A 24,296-nucleotide genomic window follows, 5' to 3' on the forward strand; every position below is an offset into this window, starting at 1 on the left:
ACAGGAATGTGTGTATGATGCAGATGCTGTACAAGTGGAAGGACATGTGTATCCATCAGTTCACATTTCTGTTAAAAGCAGTCATCAAATAACCGAAGCAGGTATTAAGAAGCATGGAGCTTTTTCACATTTTTTATTAAAATGCTTACATTTTTAAATTTGTCTGAGGTTCCATTTCTTTATATCCAAACACATCATACATTTTCTATAATCTATCTCTTGATTTAAATACAAGTTACAAGATTGTTTTAAATACAAGTTAGTTTAAGTTACATTTGGAAAATAATATTGTAGTCTATTTTTTCTGCTTCTTTCAAAAAATATGGAAATGTTTAATTATAAAAGGGCTCCATTTCTAACACTGACATTCCCTAACACATTCCTGGGTAGGAATCAATGAAAGGCACTGAAAGACACGGACCTGGAAGATTCCCACTAAGGAATGTTTTTATATATAAAGAGCCTATAGATTTTTATAGGTCTTTTTTTTCCTCAGCATAACTTAGTGAGGAGTAAGCATAGACAAAAATGGCTTCCACTGATTCCAAAGTGATGACTAAGCCAATAGTTGAATAGATTTTACTGGAGGTAGGTTTCCCCTCAGTTCCAGAGGATCTAGCCCAGTGTTTCTTGACATTTTTAACACGACAACCCTTGAATATTTCTTTCAAGTCTTCATGAAACCCCACTATATTTACTATATCCACAGCTCACAGTATAATATTGTGGTGGTCAGTAGGAAGAATGCCTCTTACATTGCTGGCCAGTGGTAAGAATGTCACCATTCCAGATAAACAAAAAGATCTTTGACAACAGTGGTATATGCCAATGGGCTAGCCTAACAGCCAAACAGAAACTGCAGGAGAAACAAACACATACACAAATAATTTGTTGCATATGTTGCAGATTCAACTTAATATTTATCCTATTAAGTATATTTAAAAGTTATACGGGAAGGCGATGGAAAAATAGGGGACGTATAGGTATAAACTAGTATAGATTTTGGACCAACATCTTATGCACCATAACAGTTCCCTCCAAACTGATAATGGAAGTTCGATATCTTGTTTCAGGGTAACTCGGTCTCATCGACTGAGGAAACAAACCTGTAGTCCCCTCATGCACCATCTGGCTCAGGGAACCACTGGTATGCAGGACGCCATCAGACTCAATATCTTCATGTACTCACATGCAACTACCCTGGGAGTTCTGGAAAACAGAAAAGCCTAGTTTCTCAACTGCTCTATCTTCCGCTGAGGTAGAAAAACTTTCAAAATATCCTTATAGATCATTACACCAAGTTACACCATTGCTTGAGTAGGAACTAGCTGCTTTATGTAAAATAAAATATACCTTCATTGACCTTATATCACAACAATCTGAGTTCCAAAAAGGAGCAAAAAGATAAAAAAAATAATAGTACTCACCAGACATGGGATTCATAAAGCTGATATTGATTTTGATGATTTAAACATTCGATTATGGCGCCACCAGAAATGGAATGTTGGGATTGCCGGAAATCGACAATTTCTTCTACTGCGCATGCATGGAAACCTGCGCATGCGCATTTCATCCTGATGCCTTCATAGCCATGCCATGTACTGGCAATAGGTTTTACTATCGGAATTGTACTTTTTTTGTACTAGTTCCCAATTATTTAAAGTAAACATCCTGCTTATCAGAGTTTTGACTGTCAAAGTATCCCAAAACACTATTCCCACCTGTGAAAATGCTATTTTTTTTCTTTAGCTCATCTTCCTCTGGTTTAAGTGCTGATGCAACGAAAGTGAGTGAAAATGAAATATCTTGGGTTACCACAGTGAGTGAACAAACCCTTTCTCCAACCTGTAGTCATCACTACATTCTGGCTACTACAACAACAAACTAAACCCCTATATTTAATGCTTGGCATGCATGAGCAGATGGAAAATGCCCACATAAAACATGGTGGAGCAGAGGAGACAGAAAAAAACATTTAGGGGAAATACCGTGTTTCCCCGAAAATAAGACACTGTCTTATATTTTTTTGGGCTTCCAAAAACACACTAGGTCTTATTTTCAGGGTAGGTCTTATATACTTTTTTTAATGAAAAAAAACACCATATTCCCAAATTCCCCTTACAAATTCCCCTTCTGATCACTCTGTGCTTTTTTTCCACTGTTCGGCAGTTAGGACAGGGAACAGCAGGTGGCGCTGTGCCGGCTTCTTTCGCTTTGCTTTACAGACAGGAGAAAACACGATGCTGGCAGAGGAGAGAAGAGAGACATGCTGCAGCCAGAGACACACGCAGGATCGCGTATCAGGTGAGTATATTATTTTAATTTTTTTTTTTAACACATTTTTAAGGGCTCACTAGAACTAGCCTAGTTACATGCACTTCAGCTTCTGACAGGCGAAGTGCATGTAATATCACTCCGCCTGTGACAGGAGCCGGAACTACAAGGAAAGCATCGGCTTGTGCGGCTGTGTGTTAGCCCGCTGTGTGTACGCCCGCTGTCTCCCGCTCGGTGAGTACTGTTTTAATTTATGTTTGCTTTTATTTTTTTATTTTTTTTTTTATTTTTCTACTAGGTCTTATTTTCAGGGTAGGTCTTATATTAGGGCAGGTTGGGGGAAAAGTGCTAGGTCTTATTTTCGGGGTAGGTCTTACTTTCGGGGAAACACGGTAGAACATAGAGACATAAGAACAGAGAGAAATAATCCCATAAAAGACGGGATTGTAGCTATTTTGGTTTGCTGGGTTGGTGAGTTCCTCAAGACATGACTCAGTCTTCTAAGTAATCGTGGACAGAAATAGAATTGCTACATGAAAAAGTTTGAGACCACCCAAGGACACAGACCACCATGAACAAATGTACAGTATGTTCATAGTGCACCAGGCACCCTAAGTACTTATGTTTTTATGTTGATAGGGGTTCACTTCTAAGCAATAGCTTACACATTGTTCATGTTTTTGATAAAACAGGCTTAACATACATATATTGCATTTATTACATTAAGATTACCAACAATTAAAATAAAGGTTTGCTCCCAACAATCTTCCAGGTCTTTGTAATTCAATGGCTTAATACTAATATAATTTTCCATATACTGCTTATACGTTTTTTTTAACCAATGAAAATTGCACTAAATAATCCGTATGATTAATAAAAGATATTTTTTTTTAAAAGGGAAACAATTTGCCCTAACAGAAAAATAGATTGAAATAAAGTGTTTATTCTTTATTTCCATTCAATCCAAGTCTTTAATTCCATTTAAGTCATTTCAATATCAAATTTTTAAAACATTACATGTGGAATTTAACAAATATTCACAGCAGGTAAATCTTATAGGTAGTTTTAACTATTATTTTTACAATGAATGTTACAATCACTACTTTAAAATATACAATATATCATATATGCCCAATAAGCATTTAATATTGATTGTGTAGGCAGTTTTAGAAGGTTTTCTTTAATATTGAACTAAATATTTTGGCTACATGTTCCATCCGCCAAAAATTATCCTTGCTCTGCATCCTGTTAACATTCATTTGAAAAAATGGGTTAAGTTTACAGAAGGGTGGTAATATTTGGGTTAAAAGAAGGGTTAGAGTTAGATGAGCAATAGGTAATGCATACACAAAGAGAGCAAATAATGCTGACATCCAATGCCAACATTAAAGCAGTAAGTAGAGCTTCTGAAATTAGAAGAGCTCATTATAAGTGCTCACTCAATGGGAGGCTTTTAACTCTCTGAAATTGTTGGGCAGGATTCAAAAAAGTATCTTCTTGATTTGAACAACTGAATGGTGTTAAAGGCAGTAATGCTGGAAAATGTTAGATAGCTTCAAAGTGATTCTCGTTATTTTTTAAATAACCATTGTATGTACTGTGTAAAAGCACTGAGCTGAAAAACCGTCTCTACATTGTTACAACATAAAGGTGTCTAGGTTACTGAACAAGTTCACAATTTCTTTTTGTTATAGTATAATAATAGGAAAGCTGTACTATTTCTTGGGCATTGGTGTACATGCCCCTTGGCTAACTGTTCATTATTTGCCTTAGATGCGTGTGGAAGTAAATGCGATTTGCAGGTTTTGTTTTGATAGCTTCTCATACGCAGGTCAGTAATGTTCCACTTTCTCTTCTGTCATTATTTCCTGTTCCCAGTCATCTTTCCTCATGGTTCCATGTAGATGTAGTCACAGAGGTGAAGGGTCCAGGGGATTTCACAGTAACAGGAAATTAAGCTTCCTCAACTCTATAATTGACATGATGCAACCTGTTTCCTTTTCATCATGAATGTTAACTGGCATGCAAATCTGAAGCAGGATGAGACAGAGAGAACAAAAGCAATCAGAACATAAACATACATGAAGAGTACCAGAGGTGAAGTAGAATCTCTAGCTGCCTAATCTTCAGGATGATAATAATATTGCTGTTGGGTATTTTTCTGCATATTGATGGATGCAAAACAGGGGAGTTCCAAGATTTCATAGATGTTACTGAGGACCCTTGGACAGAACCAGATGATGCTAATGTAAGGAGGTTACTTTCTGAGATTAATCCTGAAATATCCACTCTTAGAACCCAAAGCCCTGGCACAATAAAACCCACACAATTTCAAGAGGAAACCACAACACAATCTTTAACTACTACATCTGCTGTTTCACCAAAACCCAAAAGGAAAGAGTACAAACTTTTTGAAACGATTATACGAATGCCGGTTAGAGCACCTCCACCCACAGAAGCTACAAAAGAAGAAACCACCAAGGCCAATGATGAACAGCTGGTGACTACAAAGAAAGCACCACCAAAAATAGAGAATGTCCAACCAGGATCTAACCGTTCACCAAGGCAGAACTACTACAAAAGTAACAGCCAGAAACCCAGCTTTGAAACAACAAGAGGAAAGTAAGATCAGATTGTTTTTCTTAATACTTTGAAAAATATCTTTTGGTCATACAATATTATTGAGACCTAACTCTATAAGACAGGAAAGTATAACTATGTATTTCACTCAGTATTTCATATTCTGAGAAACTGCTTTGCCTTTTTCAAGAGTCAGCTTTATGCAATTTAAACTGTTTAAATTCAATTGCTTTTCAAAATTTTAGATCCTCTACAATATAACAGGATTAGACTTTGAGATAAAAGGCTTGACTATATATTTATTTAGGACTGCAGCTGTGAAAGGGATGAATTTTTATTTTAAACATATTTATTGATTTGATTTATAAAAAAAACAGAAAAGGGTAGTGAATGTTTATGCAGCAAATATTTGGTCCTATACCTATTCAGTGGTTGCCCTCTGTTTATTGTTGTTTAATATTCTACCTACATCTAATCATTTTATGGGACTACAAGAAGTATACACTTCATCTGAAAAATACGTAATGGTTTCTCCATGCCACCAAGACAGAAAGTGAGGTTTATTCATCCCATCAGGGACAAACAGAATGATAACCATGTGATATAACATGTCATTTTAGTGATGTGGCTATTGCGTGAAAATTGGTAAGTAAATCATCTTAACTCTATCGCACTTTTTAAAAAAATAGTTAATTTACTATTAATTTGAGTTTGATTACCTATCAAATTGGCAATTTTTATACCAATATAAAATATACTATATTAATGCATACAGGATCTTTTCTTCATCAAAAAACAGATCCACAGTTTGTAGCAAGTGCGTACGAAGCTAGTGAATTCAGAAAAAGTATCCCCTTTTCTCTGGGCTTGTATGAGTTTTTTAAGTTTAGATGGTAAAAGGAAGGCAACCAGGTAAATAGCATTTTTATGACTTTTATGACAGGTTTTGCCACTGTCTGGCTTTTTGAAGTGGACCTACCTCCTCTTTCAGCTTACAATACCATTTGTATGCTGGTGACACTCTAATTTGCCCTGACTTCCCGTCTTCCTCAGTCCTCGATAAAGATCCATGCTGTTTGTCAGCCATCCCATTGTGGATGACTAACAGGTTTCTGACACTCAGCTTAGAAAAAAACTAAACTAATTACCCCTCCCCCCACCTCTCTTACAACCCTCCTCTGTACAATAAATAAAGAAGAACCGTAAATAACTCATTTGCCCCACACCACACTCCCCACATCCAGACTTTCTCTAGGCCCTGCCACCTCCACCTGTGCAACTTAAAACCGACCTCATCAAACTGACTACCCATCATCCTTTCTCTCTTATTCTCTAATTTGCTACTGTTCTACCCCCCCCCCCCCCTTCCTATTGTAAACTAGTCTCCCCCACCTCTTAGATTGTAAGATTATTTAGGCAGACCCCCCCCCTCCTTTTGTATCATGATGTGCACTTGCGTTATGTATATGTGTATGTTATGTATATGTATATGTTATGAATATGAGTAACACATTCAGTTCTTTAATACTTCTCATGGACATCATATTACTCCCCCGACCATGTTTTTTGTCTGCTACTCTCTTAAAAAGGACAGTAATTTTTAGCTTTGTCATCACCCAGAGTCAGCATTTTTTTGGACTAAAATGTGGGCTCTGAGATAGCACAATCATGTAAATTGTGGTGCTTTGCAGTTCTTGGCTTTGTTTAGAAATGTTTGATGTAGATTTGCTCCCTGCTGCTATGACCTTATGGCTTGCTGCAACATTACAATTTTGGGTTCAGGACAAATGCCTTCTTCTGGCTGCAGTGGATTGATGACATCACCTCAACCAAATCAAAGTTAATTGACTTTTTAATGATTAAAGATAGCATTTCTCTAAAAAAAATATTTTATTCAGCAATTATTTAAGCAGCTGCTGAGAAGTCCTAGGGAAAAAGCAGATGTTAAGTTATATGCATGTACATACATAAATGACATAAATGCTATGCATATTAGATAATGCTAGAGGTAGTTTGTTAAATTAATCCTGAACTCCAGCATTACTGGCTCCTCCCAAGTTAAGGTTAAAATTCAAATAACCACTAGTCTTGCGTCCTTGTGAGCAGGACTGCTATGAGACATGTCTGAGCCCCATACTATGTAAATTTCTTGGGCCCCCATGTCTGAAAGTTACATCATTGCAAAAGTCAAACTCTTCTGATTGAGGCCTAGTTCAAAAGTACCCCTGACGGTGGCCCTGTATCTGAGCAATACTATACCTTCAAACTTTCACTGACTTGGAGGGACTGTCCCACTTTCAAATTAAAGTCCATCAAGCCCTTCTTCCTCCTGTTTTGTCTCTCTTTTTGGGTGCATATATACACCTATATAAAGTGTTATTTTTAATGTTATTTATTAAACCTTTCATGTTATCTTTAAATTTTTACATATCCTTCCTTATAACATAGTTGTTTAAAAAAAGCTCTTGATATTTTAGTAATCAATTTTTACTAACTTATTTGTATTTGGTCTGCAAAATAGGGGTGTCTCAGGGATGTGACATTTGCCTACATGTTTTGTGCTACAGAATGTCCCTCTTTTAAATGTCTAAAAGTTGGGAGGTTTGCACTTCTAGTTATTTTCAAATATCACATCACATAATAAATGAGAAATGCCAAGTGGCCATTTGTGGTCCTTGATGTTGCATTAGAGAGTTTTAAATATGTTCATATGTTCATAAAGCTTTTTATAATCCTTTCACAAAAAGAAAAAGAAAACAACATTTATATGAGTCAGAATTTGAACTCAAGGTCTGAGCTGTCAAAAAAGGTGTCAGATCTACTGTCACAACTTACATCTGAGAAAACTTCCGACAGTGAAAGGGCATCCATGCTTGTTATCTTCCTGTACTCGTTCCTTGTGTGTTAACTAACAAAGAAGAATGCATCTAAACTATAATATAAGCTGCAGCCATACCTTGAAATAGCAAGGTATGATGAAAAAATGGCTGGAAGTTGCTTATGCTGATCCCGTTTAGTCTGGATGTATGACCGTGCTCAGACATCACTATAGGTCTCTGATTTTCTGACAATGAAAATGATCTTTTCTGATTGTTCCAGTAACAGTAGAACAAACAGTGCTGTTCAGTTCTATGGAAAGGAAATGGGGAGGATGAGCAGGAGGCACTCAGCTGTCTCCTCCCCTATAGAAAATTGCAGTTTATTACAATTGCAGTAATAACATGTAATCTAGCATGTGTATGTAGCCTAAAATTCCTCAATGGTGGAAGAATAGAGCAACCATCCACTCAAACCTAGCTTACGCTATCCCTAAATTTATGAGCAAATCAATAAAAAATCAGGTTAACTGTAATAATGGTAAATTTTGGGTCATTTAAACTCATGCAAGCAAATTGGCCCAATTTGCAGAGTTTTACAATCCATGAATGTACATTGACTCCTGCATTTAAAGATTGTTTACAAACCAGGTAACCTGAATGCAAGTGTACACACTATGAAAATTGGTAAATCTTCTGATTTAGTCACTGATATCAGGAATAGAAAATTGAATTGAACTTTCTATTCGGGTGTGAATCCTAATCTTTCTCTTTTTAAGATTTTAACATTTCAGATTTTTTTCCATTCCGGTCCATTGTACTTTGCAAAGAAGTACAAAAAATGATACATCCCTGGTGTAAAATGGTCAATTCCTTAGATTGGGATGCAGTAGTGTTTAACTTTTAACTGAATACTTGCCAAGCAGTTAAGTCAACCGTTAAAACATATGTATGCAATCTATTTTGCCTGACATGGTATTTGTAATTCTGCCTCTAATACTAGAGAGGCAGAAAAGTCATGTTAAAAGAAACCCACCCACCTTTTGACTATACATTGTAGATGGAACAGCAAACTTTAGTATAATAATTCTCACTCTGCTTCCTGATCCTGTCCATTTGTATTCAGCGGGGTCTTATCTGAATATGTACACTAGTACTGCCCCTCCCTCTCCCTGTTCAAATACTGCTGGTTTAGGTACTTTCACTAGTTCTATAAAAAGTGTTGAATTATTCTTTCATAAATATTAATTGTTCCAATAGATTGTGTATGTGGGTCAAGTTCAAGTACAATTAACAAGAAGTAGTAGAAGTAGAGACATCCTGAAATGGCTGATCCAGTTAAGAGATAGCAGGTCTGGATCATCATTTCACTTACAAAGTAAAAAAGGGGGTGTGGTGGTTGTGTCCCTTAATAATAGTAGTATATGCAATGTATGCAATGTTCTCTTAACCGTGTAGGTGCCAAGTCGGAGTAGTATCAAAATAGGAAAAATAGAACAGGCAGAGGGTTTTTTGGCAACAGATATTGTATTATTGATCATTTCTCAACATACAATACATCTCAAACAATATATAGGATTATTCATCTCACATAGTATAATAATATGAGGAACTTTGGCCAATCAGGTTGGCGCTAGACAATGTACAACTAACCGTAACAGGCAATATTTGTGTAAACAAAAGAGTCCCAAAAGTACAGTATCCGCTAGAGAAAATCAGAAACTTGCAGACCGTACAACCGAGTTTAACAACGCGTTTCGCCCAATTAGGCATGGTCAGTTGTACATTGTCTAAGGCCAACCTGATTGGGCAAAGTTCCTCATGTAAATATACTATGTGAGATGAATAATCTATATTGTTTGAGATGTATTTTATTGTATGTTGAGAAATTATCAATAATACAATACCTGTTGCAAAAAAATAGCTTTTTTCACTTATTTTTATAAATCATTTTAACATCACAGCACAGGTATGCAATATTTTTGTGAAAGGTAAACCATAAAAGCTCTCTTCCCAGGGTCCAGAAGAAGGATTTTGGTTTGACACACAAACAACATGTGTCATGGGGTGGAAAAGTCTCCCTTCTTCAGGGCTGTAGGTAAAGGGTAATAAACCAGATGAAAGTATTTAGGGCCATGCTGCAATAGTGTGGAGCATATATTAGCTCATATTATTGTTGTTGCACAATGACCTTGTCACAAAAGTATAAGGTACTTGTATGTTACCCTCTAAATCATGGTTGGCTGTATACCTTTATTTGTAGATGGGAAAATAAGTGCACCTAAGTGACATTTAAGGGGGAATAGAACCTTATTAAAATAACAAAGGCCAACGATTGCAAATATTTTATTTATCATACATTCCACCGATCTGGCTGTAGGAAATTGAACTCAATTGTTGCTTCTAAGCTGTGGCACATTGCCATCATGGCTTTTTCTACAACCTTACTAAAAAAGACAGAAATTCAAAAGAAATTTGAAGTGGACATTCTTTTTTTCATTTGTTTGAGCTATCATTTCTACATTTAGAAACACTTTAGAGCTATGCCCTCTAGCTCAACTCAGTTGAAAATATTTTTTTATGGAAAGGTACAGTACTTTTTATCTTTATATCTCAACTTCAACTGTTCAAGGCTGTGAGCTTTGACTATGTCCAGAAATAGCCACTCAGGTAAAAAGAAAGAAAACAGAACCAGCACTCATGCCAAGAATATGGCACACAGTTAACACTTTTTGAGACTTCTGGGAATACAGAGGATAGAAAGCTAGGTATGATTTGTGTTATCTAACATTCAAAGATTTTCATTTACTATAAGCATAAAATAAACCATTCAAACTGGTCAGCACATTACAGAAAACCCCCCACTACAGTTTTATTGTGCTCACAATGTAGTTTCATTTTTAATAAGTTCTTAAACATTAACAGGGATAAAAACATATAAGCAATGAAATGACATTAATATACCAGTAAGATAAAAAGACCAAGCCATTGTAATTAAGCCTGAAACTTGTAAAGCTTTGCACAGTCCAGTAACTGATAATTTTTCTTTCTTTTTTGAGAATGACAGAGCCAACAAATGTTTTGTAAAGACATTGGACCTGAATTAATAAAGCTCTCCAAGGCGGAAGCGCATACACTTTTATTAGTGAAGCTGGGTGATCCAGCAAACTTGGAGTGGATTTCCTCAAAGTAATTAGCTATTTGCTAGCAAATGTTTTGAATCTTGGACCAGATCCATGCCTGGTTTGCTGGATCACCCAGGTTCACTGATGAAAATGTATCCTCTCCAGCCTTGAAAAGCTTTAAAAAATCAGATCCATTTACTCTGGAAACAACTTGGGTATACCCAGGAGGTTCTACTGAATATTCCTCAATTCTGAAACTCCTGTCAATATAACCATATATGACAGAAAGACACTAATCTATGCTAAGAGGTGGTTCACTTTATATTTTGGAGATTATAGTGATAGTACAGTAGTGGGCACATATACTGTAGGTACAATGATTTGCTAGATTGGAAAATCATGAAGCAGTAGGCTGATCATCTGTATATATGCATGAATGATGAGGGCATCTTCATATAACATGCAATGTATGTTCCTTTGATGCTTTTGAACACTTTTTTTGATAGGTTATGATTTTTTTTGTGTATGTATGTAAGGAAGGATCTCTGAAATCAGCTACAACAAATCCTTAAACGTGGATAAAAATGTATCTTTGTGCTGGGTCAGATTTGTCTAATTATTCAATAGAAATGCAACTATTTTACAGTCATTCAGGCATGTATTCCCTTTCACCCTGCTTTATTTCATTTTTTATTCTATTTTCTTCTGCCATGATATATTGATATCTGAAACTCAATAAAGGATATTTATTCTAAATTAACATGAGCTTTAAAATCCATTGAAAAAGCCTACAATAGTAAAGTCCATACATAGCACCAAATTATTAGATTAATAACAAAATTAGAAAAAATGGCCAATCTCTAGTAGAGTTTCAAAGAACTACGGTATTTATTTGCCCTTGAGATTTGTATGAAACTTTTACTATGAATCATCTGTGTACATGTAAATTTGATCATCTAAGAGCTCGTGATTTTTTTTCCATTATAAAGCAACCATATTGAGCCTTTTTGGCAGTAGGATATATCTGGTCATGTTGTGTAAGATTGTAGATTTAAAAGTGCATTGTATTTGAAACCAGTCAAGTCTTTATCCAAGAATGATATAATCAATATTGATGTAACTAGGGAATAGCAAATATATGACTTTTGACTTCTTGCAAACTGTAAAAAGCTTTTTACAAACAGACCATGAAATTGCTCTTTGAGATGTGACTTTTCCTACACCCGCTTACACGCGGTATTTAACAATAGGTGCAAATGAGCATTGAAATTTACCTGCGTAACTGGAACAAGGAAAATGTAAATACATTTATAGCAGATTTTGAAGAATTCCAAGAAATTTTACAATAATTCAAGGTTTATGTTAAACAAAAAAAAAACAAAAGCTAAAAAGGGATATTATAATGATGAGTACACTAAGTAGGCTACATGCACAGGTATGATATCTATAATCTGGCAGACTATTTTAGGAATAGCAAATACAGGTAGTCCCCAGGTTACATACAAAATGGGGACTGTAGGTTTGTTCTTAAGTTGAATTTGTATGTAAGTCGGAACAGATACATTATTTTAATAAATGCAATTAGGACACATGTTTGTCTCAACATATTGTTAGGCAGCTTGGGTGTGAGTTAATCACAAAAAAAACAAAAACAAAAAATCTTTATGGAGCCTAGACAATCATTACCATCTGGAGCAAGCTGTGCTTTGTTATGCAAAAAGAAAGAACTGCAGAGTTTGTCTTGGTTATTAAAGAGGTACAAGATGCTGCAGAAAGAACTCACCGCCATAAAGTCACCAACACCCTAAGCTGTGTTTAGCAAAAGATTTCTTCTGCAAGTCATGCAAGCCACCCCCTCCCCCCCTTCAGGCCTCCATTCTGCACAGCGCGAACAGGGAAGCCCTGTTCGTATCTAGGAGATGTCCATATGTCGGATGTCCAGGGACTACCTGTATATAAATTTACACATTTTCTATAATAAATTATATGCATAAGTCATGGGTAAAAGTTAATACACACATACATTATATCAAAGTTTGACCATCTGCCCAAATGTTGCAGTTGAACCAGAAATGGATCTTTCTACACATAGTATGTACAACACCAAATACATCAAGAAATGGCTCAAAAAGGGGAAATGGAGCGTTATTGACTGGTTCAGTCAAAAACCTGATTTGCATCCCATTGAAATGTTGTGGGGATTTTGAAATCAAAGTAATTCCTTTCAGTCAATATTAGTGTATAGTGATGGTAAAAATTATTTTCATATTTACCATGGAACTTCATTTCGGAAATTCATTAAAAGTGTGGTCAATGTGTGGCTTGCATTGTAAGTTATATGTGATAATAATGTTTTGTTTTGTTTTTTTTATATTTGTAATGAAGTTTAGATTTTTTTGTTGTTTGTTGCAGTATTTGTTGAATATGTGGTTTTTAGGTTCTAGTGCTAGTAAAGTTTCATCTGAAATATGAAAAATAGTTGTCTCACAAACCAGTATGGAAGATTTTTCAATAACAATTTGAGATTTCTTCCATAGTTTAAAGGGGAAATTTCCTCAGTAAAGATGTTTGTTTAAGCCAATGTTTCCTTCTCTGTAAACTACTTTAAAAATTACACACAACTCCCATTGTACTTTTGGCACTTCAAATATAAGAGCCACTCTCATTTAGTGAGGCACAGCTGTCAAATTCTTTCATTTTTACTTCCCCCTTATTGCTTGGCCATTCACTGACACATCACGACACATACGTCAGGATCTCTGAAGACCCTAAATGCTGGGCTCTGTTTTTAGCCAGAATCTGGCTCTCAAATATTCTGCCAGCACAGGGTGTTTTCATCCGCTATGCAGCAAACAGAAAGATTACGATACATTTTTTGTGTATACAGCCTGAAAGAATTAAAATGTAAAGGTTCAATAGTTCTTTAAAATGTGTACAATTTGTGATAGACAGTTTTAATTACTGTATATCCTATTCTTCTAATCTGGTTTGTATCCTATGTGACATATTTAATGTTACATGAAATAACCAAGTCCATAAATGTGTCTACCTTCAGAGTTTTAGCTTCCTTTATCCAAGAGGAGATGTCATATCATCTCTTCAGCCTCTCTTGTACAGCTACTATTCATTTAAAGTTCTATTTTAAGCATAATATATCAGTTTCTCATACTGGTAAAAAAAGGAATTCAGCAGCATCCAAAGAGCTAGTGCTTGTTAAAGGGCACTTCAAAGTTTTCATTTTAAATTGTAGAAATCTTTCACGCCAGGAAAGAAACATTTATACATTCTCTCAATTCAACCTAATAAAACTTCTATTTGTGTTCTGTGACTTACCTTTGTAATTTGTCAGATTTATTTCTATATCACTGACTGTATTTGTAGTACAAAATAGTAGAGAGTGTTTACATCAGTCCATCTGTAATGGAGAAACCTTTCTTTAATATCCCTACTGAAATTTCCTAATCAATATTGGGAACTGTAAAAACACACTAAGGAGAACCCACAATGTATATTATCAACGCATCAGGAAAAGGCAGTACACTTATATTATAGCACAACCTAGGCATGCAAACGGACTATAAATCAAATGAAAGATGACAATACCCAACCATGATTTAATAGAAATGTAAAGGTAACAGAAAGAAGGTCAGGAGTGAAAAAGATAAAGAATTAATAGAACCACCACTCACATCACTGAGATAGAAAGACAAACTTTATATATATATATATATATATATATATATATATATATAAAATTTACCATGATAAGGAACTTTAGTATTACATTCAACTTACTTTTTTTTTTTTTTTTCAAACTGTGTTTATTCAAAAATTTTTCACATATAATACAAAAGAAAAAATAAACAAATTACAAGGGGATGATTGAGATCAATAAAACAATGAATTAAGAACCAGAACAGATAGCAAACAAACAAACAGACAAGGAAACAGAAGGAAACACTCCATAGTCCCGTAATAGCCAACATCGTCACATGGGTAAGTGGATGATCCTATCGTCATCCTGAAATATTTGTCATGTACCACGTGGAATATTTGAACATCTCCAATATAGCTGTACAGTCTGAGTCAGTAAAAGCATAAACCAAAAATTTGTACCATTGCGACCAGAACCGGGTGATGACATCATCACCTTGTATTTTCGCATCCAGCATTTCCGTGTGAAATAAAGATTTCAAAGAGGAGATAACTTGTTCCAGTCCGGGAGGTTTTGTTTGTATCCAATTTTGCATGATTGTGCGCCTGGCTGCCAAAAGACAAATATTTGTCCATGTGCGTAGAGAACGAGGCATATCATCTGCCTCCACACCTTCCCAGGAACCGAACACCAGTAAAACAGGATTGAACGGTATAGTATTCCCTGTTACAGAGTGTATAAATTTGAGAATTTGGGACCAGAACAGAGAAACCTCAGGGCAAAACCACAGCCGGTGGGACAGAGAGGCATTCAAACAACTGCATTTAGGGCACTGAAAGTGCCACGTCCGTGGTTGTGAAGCCGAGGTGGAGGCTCTGAAAACTTTATAAGCTCTGTGGAGTAACATAAACTGAGATTCCCTCCAGACTTCATTAACCATGCTCTGTCTCACCGTCTGATAACCTTGTATTATATAGTCCACCAAATCAGGATCCCGAAAATCCCTCTGCCACAGCCTTACATTTGAGGAGGATAGTGGTTTGGTAAAGAGAGGCCGGAGGCTAACATAAATATTAGATATTGGGTGGGGATAATTTCAAAAGTTTATCAAAATTATTTAATCTAAACGTCTCAGCCGAATTGGAAGCTAAGGATTGGAGGAAAGACATAGCTTGGCTATAATACAGTGGGTGGAGGGCCCAACGTGGAACATTATATATCTCTCGTATATTAGCCAGAGAAAGCTTTGTTGAGTTCTCCAAATTGAAGAGTCCTCCAAAGCTCCACAATCCTTTTTGCTTCCATATCCTAAACGCTGCTTGCTCTTGTGCCTGAAGGAACATGGGATTGCCACAGATAGGTAAATACCGTGATACACGTATTGGTACTTTAAACCGTTGCCTGAGTACTTTCCAGGCAACTACTGTGTCTCTAACGAGAATATTGTGTCTCAAAAAAGTAGGTAGAGAGGAAAAGGCACAATGCAGTAATGCACAGGGGTTCCAGGGGTGAGACATTGCACTTTCCAATTGTACATTGGAGTAATAAGATGTATTACCCAGCCAATCAATAACATGTCTAGCCAGGGCAGCTAAATTATAGACCCTTATATTCGGGAAACCCACTCCGCCCTCCGTTTTGGGTAAATATAACTTTGCCAGAGAAATTCTCGGGCGCTTCCCATTCCACAAGAATGCTGTAAATGCCTTATTAAGATTATTAATATCAGCGTGAGTCAACAACAAAGGCAGAGTTTGCATCGGGTAGAGCAATTTTGAAAAGGACATCATCTTAATAAGATGACATCTGCCTAAAAATGACAAGGGCAGACGCTCCCACATCTTCAATTCCTTCTGTATTTTTGCAAACAGTGGTGGGTAATTTAGGGCATATAGAGAAGAAGGCACACGACCTATATGTAAACCTAGGTAAGTAATGGAGTGTGATGCCACTTTAAAGGGCACCTTTGTCCTCCAATTGTTTGCTGGAGTCCCGTTCTGTGCCAAGGACAGAATTTCACTTTTGTCAAAATTAATCTTTAGGCCTGCAAAGCTCTCAAAAATCCTGAATGTCATCTGAATATTAGTACAGTCAGAACAGGGTTCGGAGGTGAAGAGTAGTATATCGTCCGCAAAAAAGGCAGTACGTAATTCACCCTTATACACTGGGATGCCATGTAACAAAGGGGTAGAATCCAAGTACCTCACCAGTGGCTCTAAGGCAAGGTTAAACAATAATGGTGACAATGGGCATCCCTGTCTAGTACCTCTATATAAAGGAATAGGGTCTGACAGGAACCCTGGGGTGTGAATACGTGCAATAGGAGAGGTGTACATAGCCTCAAGTAACTTGAGAAAAGGGCCTCTGATGCCCACTTGTTTCAGAACCATGAATAACCATGGTATGTTGACCGTGTCAAAAGCCTTGTGGGCATCTATGGCAATTATGGCTAAATCCGACTCCGGCCGCCTCTTAGCGACCTCCAGCGCTACCAGTACTTTCCTAATGTTGATCACCGCCGCCCTGCCCTGTACAAATCCCACCTGCGAGGGAGAAATCAAAGACGGCATCAATCTGGCCAGCCTATCCGCCATAATCTTTGAGAAAATTTTTGCATCAATATTTATTAAAGAAATCGGACGGTAGGAGTCTGGGTCACACGGGTTTTTATCCTTTTTTAAAAGCAATTTTATATAAGCTTCTTGGCCAGAGCGAAAATATGTGCCCGTCTCCCATAGTTTGGAGTAAAGTGCACAAAGGTCCTCTGCCACTTCCTCTCGGAGCATTTTAAAAAATTCAGTGGTAAACCCATCAGGGCCTGGAGCTTTTCCATTTTTCAGAGAGGCTATGGTGGCAAGTATTTGCTCACTAGTTATGGGGGCATTTAAAGTTTCAATATCACTTAATGACAATGTAGGCAAGGAAATATCGGACAAAAAAGTCTGTCCAGCTTGCAAATCCATTGAGGGAGAGGAGTAAAGACGTTGGTAGAATTGAGCCAAATAATGACTCACCTCTTTAGGAGAGGTAACCACAGCTCCGTCTGTTGTATGTAATTTGGGGATAAAGGTAGGTTTGTAACCCGAGCGCACCAGATTCGCCAGCATTTTCCCTGATTTATTGCCATATTTATGATAATCTAAGGACTTGTACTTGGATTTTAGCTGCTCATACTGGAAAAGCCAGGAATCAAATTTACGTTTTGCCGTATACCACTGTTGTTTATTAATTTGGGTAGGATTCTCTGTCAGAGCTTCCTGTGCCAATCTGAGTTCCCGTTGCGACTGTAAAAAATGAGACAGCGTAACTTTCTTTCTTTTTGCCAGAAAAGATATTATCCTGCCTCTTAAATAGGCTTTTCCGGCTTCCCAGAAAAGAATGGGATTGTCCCTATGCACAGCATTATGTTGAACATATTCAAGCCATGCCACCCGCGTTTCCCCCTGAAATTCCGGATCCTTGGCCAGATAAGATGGAAACCGCCAGGGCACATAATCACCTCTAGGGTATTGGTCACGAATTACAATGGAGATAGGGGAGTGGTCCGAGATCACCATGGGATGAATTTCCGGTGACTCGGCTTTATACAAGACATCATCAGTACATAACAGATAATCTAAGCGGGCTTGCGATATATGTGCCTGGGAGATAAAAGTATATTGTTTCTCTAAGGGGTTAAACTGTCTCCAGACATCGTTTAGGGACATAGTTGAAACGAAGTCTGATAATTGAGAGCGCGACATATGTCTCTCAGTGCCTGCCATGGAACCAGAGCATCTATCTTCTGTTGCCACCATAACTGAGTTAAAATCTCCTCCCACTATTTTGGAAGGTGTGGGGTCTTGGGCCAACCACTTGGTCAATTCCTGAAAAAAGGCGGGCGGAGGAGAATTTGGGGCATATACATTATAAATTGAGAACTCCTGGTCATGAAGCTGTATGAGGATTTTAATTATTCTGCCTTCCGAGTCACTCTGCACTGTTTTGACCTTACCCTGAAAAGATTTGTGGATGAGAATTAATGCGCCGGCTTTCCGGTCATTGGAGGGGGTACCATACACCTCACCCACCCAAAGCTTCTTCATTCTGCAATAATCGGTGATCCCCAAATGGGTTTCCTGTAACAAGGCAATATCTGGGCCAAGTCTTTTTAAATGGCGTAGCACAGACATACGCTTGTTAGGGGAGCGTAGTCCCTTGACATTCCAGGAAATTACACGCATACAATGCTAACACTTGGTTTACACAAAAACAAGGTATATCTGTCAACCTGGAGACAAAATACAGCCAGTATAGAAAATGCATGCAAGACAATTAACAGGGTATGCCGATTCAGGTGAGTAGAAAAGGACCCATAATTAAAGGCGACTCTTGAACAATAGAGCATCTCGGAGATTTTGTGACACATCATGTAAATGACCAAAAATAGGGGGTGTTTCCGGTAACAAAAATCACAAAAAAGAAACAATAAAAAACATAGAGGTAGCAGCAAAAAGACGTGAAACAAAAAACGAACAAGTTGAAAAGGTGACTTTCCTTTTTTCCTCGCTGAGCAAAAAAGAAGTGACCAAATCAGAAACATGCGTAAATAAATTACCATGTCGTCAGGGTCTGGCTCACACCTCACAAAGTGGGCAATTTGAAAACAAGATTGCAACAAAATGCTAGAGTAGGAACTACTATTATAAAGGACAATAATAAAAAATAGAACCAAAAAAAGCTCCTTATGATCCCGCCTGAAGTGATAACATAAGTCACATCCTGTCCCGATTTTTCTTAGTCGAGATTCCTGATTTTCTGGGTTGTTTCGGAGAGTACACTGGGATGGAGGATTTAGCAGCTGTACGTGGTGGTGATGACCGATACTCCTCAGATCCAGACGAGGGGACAGATGCAGAGTCCGATACCAAAGCGTGCAGAATTCGCTCAGCTTCTTCCACCGATGTAAAGGAATACTTTCGGCCTTGATCATCTGAAAAGTGAAGGGTCGCCGGATATGCTAATGTAAAACGCATTTTATGCTGGTGTAAAGTAGAGCACACCTGCTGAAAACTGCGTCTTTTGCGGGAGACCTCAGCTGAGTAATCTGCAAATATCAGCAATGATGCACCCTCCACTTGTAGATCTCGGCGATTGCGGTAAGCCTGAAGAATACGTGTTCTGTCGGTGTAATGTGAATAGGCCACTATCACCGGGCGCGGTTTGGCTTTCTCTGAACGAATAGGGCCCAGTCTATGTGCACGTTCCACTTTGCAGGTAGTTGGGAGATTTAACAGTTGTGGTATTACATTAGAGCAGAGATCTATCAGCCGCGCAGGCTTAATACTTTCCGGCAGACCAATAATGCGCAAATTATTGCGTCGGGACCTATTTTCCAGGTCATCTATTTTATCCTGCAAGGCCTGCGCTTTTGCTTCCAGCATAGATATAGTAACTTTAGAGGAAGTAACATCATCTTCCACCTGTGTAATGCGTTGCTCATTGTCATCTATTCTTTGGGAATGTTCTCTCAAATCATTTCTTAAGGATGCAATACCTTTTTGCACTGCAGAATCAATTGTCTCCTGTAACGCAGGTTTAAGAATGGCTGCCACTGCATCTGCAATCTGATTAGGCTGATCTACTTCTGGCAAAACAGCATGAAGTACCTGTGAGGATGATGTGCTGGGGACACGTGGAGCTGCTGATGCGGCGGCCATCTTGGAGGGGGTAGCCTTCTGCCTATCTTTTTTCCCCATCTGATTTTGTGAAGCTGCAGCGGTGGAGCGCTCCAGGAACCGTTCCATCCGGGTTCCCAGCGCTGGAGGAGCGGGAGGAGGCGGGTGCGTGGGCGTAGTGCCGGTCTTTAATTAGATTAGCCCGGAGGCGTGCAGGAGCCACTAACACATGCCGGTAGCTCGCGGGGCGCCGGAACCGGAAGTCCAACTTACTTCTTATTGTATTTTTTATTCTTTATTTTATTTTTAAAATAATATATTTATGTATTTAAGTTTTTAAGGTCTTGTATCAATGTATTACAATAGTAATCAGTAACAATGACAAAATGCCCAATACAATGCTGGATTCTTATTATTAATATTAATATTATTATACAGTATTTATATAGCGTCAACAAATTAGGCAGCATTTTACAAAGTCCATAGTCATGCCACTAGCTGTCCCTCGAAGGGGGTCACAATCCAATGTCCCTACATCAGTCATATGTCATTATTACAGAATAAAGTCTATTTGAGAAGCAAATTAACCTAACTGCATGTTTTTTGGAATGTTCTAGACATTATATTTGGTATTTCATATCAAACAACTGTTGTGGTAAACTTGACTGATCATTAATATAACATATAATTTTTAAGTCATGTTTTTGCTGCCCTTTAATCACTCCGAGACATCTTCAGGACCAGATGTGGTTAATATGAAGTTCTAAAGAAAGACAACCAATTATCTATATCTGTCCTATCTATCCTCAAATCCACATATCTATCCTCAAATTTAGGCTGTGACAACCAACTGTAAACCAACTGTATAACATTACAATGAATCCTGTTTCCTGTAAGGTATTATGCTGTTCTTTGTGCATAACTTTTATATGTGTTCAAGGGGAAAAAAAGGAACAATGACTTTAAGATTGTTTCCCCAGAGGACATTGTGATTTCTGTAGCTGGCTGGAGAGGCCACTATCAAACAATCTAATATTGTATGAACTGTAACAAAATGATTTCTTGTTTACATTCATATCACAGAATGTATTAGCAGAGGCTGGTTATTATTTGCTGGGTATCTGATGATATGCTGCAGCTCAATGTTACTATGTGAATGTTATTGTTATACTACGATGATAGTTAATGCAGTTTCCATGGCGACTAAGCTCTAAGAAGACACAAAGCAGAGGTTTGCTGCTGACAGTCATTTAGATTATAAATGTACTCTGTTGGGAATGTAACTTGTTCAGTTCTCACCCTTTTTTGTGCAATAAAGTTCATACTGTCAGCCTCCTGCTAACACGGATCTTCACTACACGTGCAGATGATTTAATATTTGCCCGGCCATAAGTGATATGCATTGAACTCCCGACATGCATGCATGAAGCAACCAGGAGGCCAGGTTGTAGAATGTCAGCAGCAGCACCTCTAACCTATAGGTCTGAATGTTGCATTGGATGTTACAATGTGAAAACCACATGAAAAATCCTCCTAATTTACCAACTACATTTCTAACCTTAAATTACATGCTAGTCAGAATTATTTGTGGCTATCGGAAAGCTAAGTTTAAAATACAACTTGCTAAAAATCAGCAATATGATCACTTAATACTTCATAGAAGAACAGAATTCTAGTCGCTGTACCCCAAAAATCTATACAAAAGATAAAGGACTAGCCACTAGTATTTGTATTCCCATTACTTGCACCACCTGAGTGGAGGTGGCCATCTTAGTAGAGGCAGGGCTTTGCTTCCTTTATATCAGAACCTCCAGCAAAGAGAACACTAAACCACACAGTAGGGATAATACTAAATCAATAGAGACCAGCAGCCAGAAGAAGCAGTTCCTTTGCTCATACACTGCAGATATACATATATGAGGTATTGCTACAGGGGTGCATAGACGCACACAAGAGATAACACTTCTATTTTCCTGGAGGAATTGCAGACAAAAGGTATACATTTCAGGATACATCTTAGCCATATAATATAGAAAATCTTCACTTTTTGAATTTGGGATAAATTAACTTAATAATAATATAAAACCTGGTACCCAGCACCCTCAGAAACCCTTTTGTATGTTCTGACTCTATAGCAGTGTTTCTGACCTTTTTAACATGGGAGACCCCTTGAAATAACTTTAAGGTCTTAGAGAACCCCTGTGATTATTACTATAACCATAGCTCACAGTATATTAGTGTGGTGTGGTCAGTAAGAAAATCTCCTACATTGCTGGAAGACTGTCACCCTTATAGAAGGGTGTAAAATTACCTTAGAGTTCCAAACTGCTCATTGCTGAAGGGTAGCACTCTTTGCATTTTGAAAGCTGAGATGTTTTTTTTTTAATCCTGATGAAAAACTCATCTGCTACATGCTGAGAAAAAATGATGGCAAACAGGAACAAAAAGCATTAGGAAGCATTGAAATTCTACTATAGTACTTTTGTCACTAAAAGGTTATTTGTAAATAGTAAAGCAGTGCCAATTTTGAAAGGTGAGACAACAGTGTTTAATAACATATTTATAGTATTTCAACATGTATGGTGAATGTGCCATCTGCTTAGATAACTTGTTTGGAATCAATCACTGTCATCCTCATTGGATCATGCTGCAGATTATATTTTTAGATGCTGAAAGCTAGAGAAAATATTTTTTACAGTGGTAAAATGTTAGATGTGCTGCAATAAACTAACCACAGCCAAAATAAACATGTGATTTATAGCATATGTTAAGGAAAAAAACTATCTGCAGTACATATCTGGAATACATGCACCCCGTATTTTATCCTATTGAGCTTTTTACTGTAGGAGCCTTTTTTAACACAAGTAAAATGCACATTTTAGGTCTGAAAATGAATTAAAACCTCCCAAATGTGTGATATATTCTGAAAGCAGAGACTCTCAAAAATAAAATAGTAGTAGTTGTACGTACTATTTGTGCTAATTTATAGAATAACTACATTTTTAGTAAAAAATACCCAAAATGATTTTAGTGCACCCAAACACAATTCTATCACCACTTTTATAAATTATTTAAGATCAGGTTGGGTTGAATGAATACATACCAAATATGTCCAGCGTCAAAATGTTGGTTACATTCATACAGTATATGTGTGTTTGTATGTTGGGGTTGGGGCCTTTTTAAGTTGTTTTATGGGGACGATATTATTGATATCCCATGCAGTATGTGGCTGTGGTATTACATTTTTACCAAACATCGCATCCCTGTGTTTTGCAAGCTTAACAATAAACTAAGGCAGACGATTAAACTTCTAAAACCCATCATCCAAACACACTTGAGGTAACTTGTTATAGTTTGTCCAGTGTGGTGTGGAATGCAAAGAAGTGACTGCTGGGAAGACAAAACCTTGCTGGCCAGGATTCCTACATGGAAAATATTTGATAAATGAAGAAAGCCATTTATGTCAAACTAAAATAGCCATCACTAAACTGGTGGGATCTTTAATCTGCCTACTTACATAAAATGCTGATTTCAAATATTCCTCCAGGTAATATGAAGATGCAACCCTTCAGCCAAGTAACAATTTGAAAATGTTCATGGCACCATGGATTTGGTTTATGTGGATAGTACAGGATGGTTTCACAAATGTCACATTGCCCATTAAGTTCTTCAACAATCAACATCTTGACACATTCCATGGTGATTGTATTAAGGTCTAACTATAAATGGTGGAGTATTTATCTGGCACTCTGTAGAACTGAGAATGTCACTTGAAAAGGTAATATGATTAATTTGACAATACAGTACTGTCCTGTTGAATGTGACTAACTACTACTACCAACCCAGAACAGAACCTGTTCTGGGTTGGTAAGAAAAAGGATGCAGGCAAATGGATAAACACAATTTTTAAAAAGGATAAAAAGGTTAGAATTTCTATTAGTGGTTCCAGTGGAGATCTAAATTTCCTGCAGAAGTTACAGGGACAGAAGATCTGGATGTGAAGCCTTTACTGATTTGGAACAGGGCTCCTCTATAAAGCCCATTTGCACTATTTCTATTCATTAGTTTCTTGTATATCATTTAAAATGTCTCCATTATTATTTATCGTTCCTTTGGTTTTTTTTACAATCTGTCCCCTTATTTTTAGTTTTCAAAACAGTGTTGAACAGAACAGTTAATCTCAGATAAA

General features: G+C 37.3%; 1 protein-coding gene across 1 annotated transcript in view; it reads left to right on the forward strand.

Annotated features, from left to right (window-relative positions):
• The first annotated feature begins 4,337 nt into the window (after positions 1 to 4,337).
• The window catches only part of MMRN1 (multimerin 1), a 61,806-nt gene continuing 41,847 nt past the window's right edge, over positions 4,338 to 24,296 (forward strand). The window contains exon 1 of the mRNA XM_072405566.1: positions 4,338 to 4,896. Coding sequence (XP_072261667.1) covers positions 4,406 to 4,896 — 491 coding nt within the window. The 5' untranslated portion in view covers positions 4,338 to 4,405. The remainder of the gene's footprint in view (positions 4,897 to 24,296) is intronic.

This window comes from Pyxicephalus adspersus, chromosome 3 (genome assembly GCF_032062135.1).
Source record: "Pyxicephalus adspersus chromosome 3, UCB_Pads_2.0, whole genome shotgun sequence".
Lineage (NCBI taxonomy): Eukaryota > Metazoa > Chordata > Amphibia > Anura > Pyxicephalidae > Pyxicephalus > Pyxicephalus adspersus.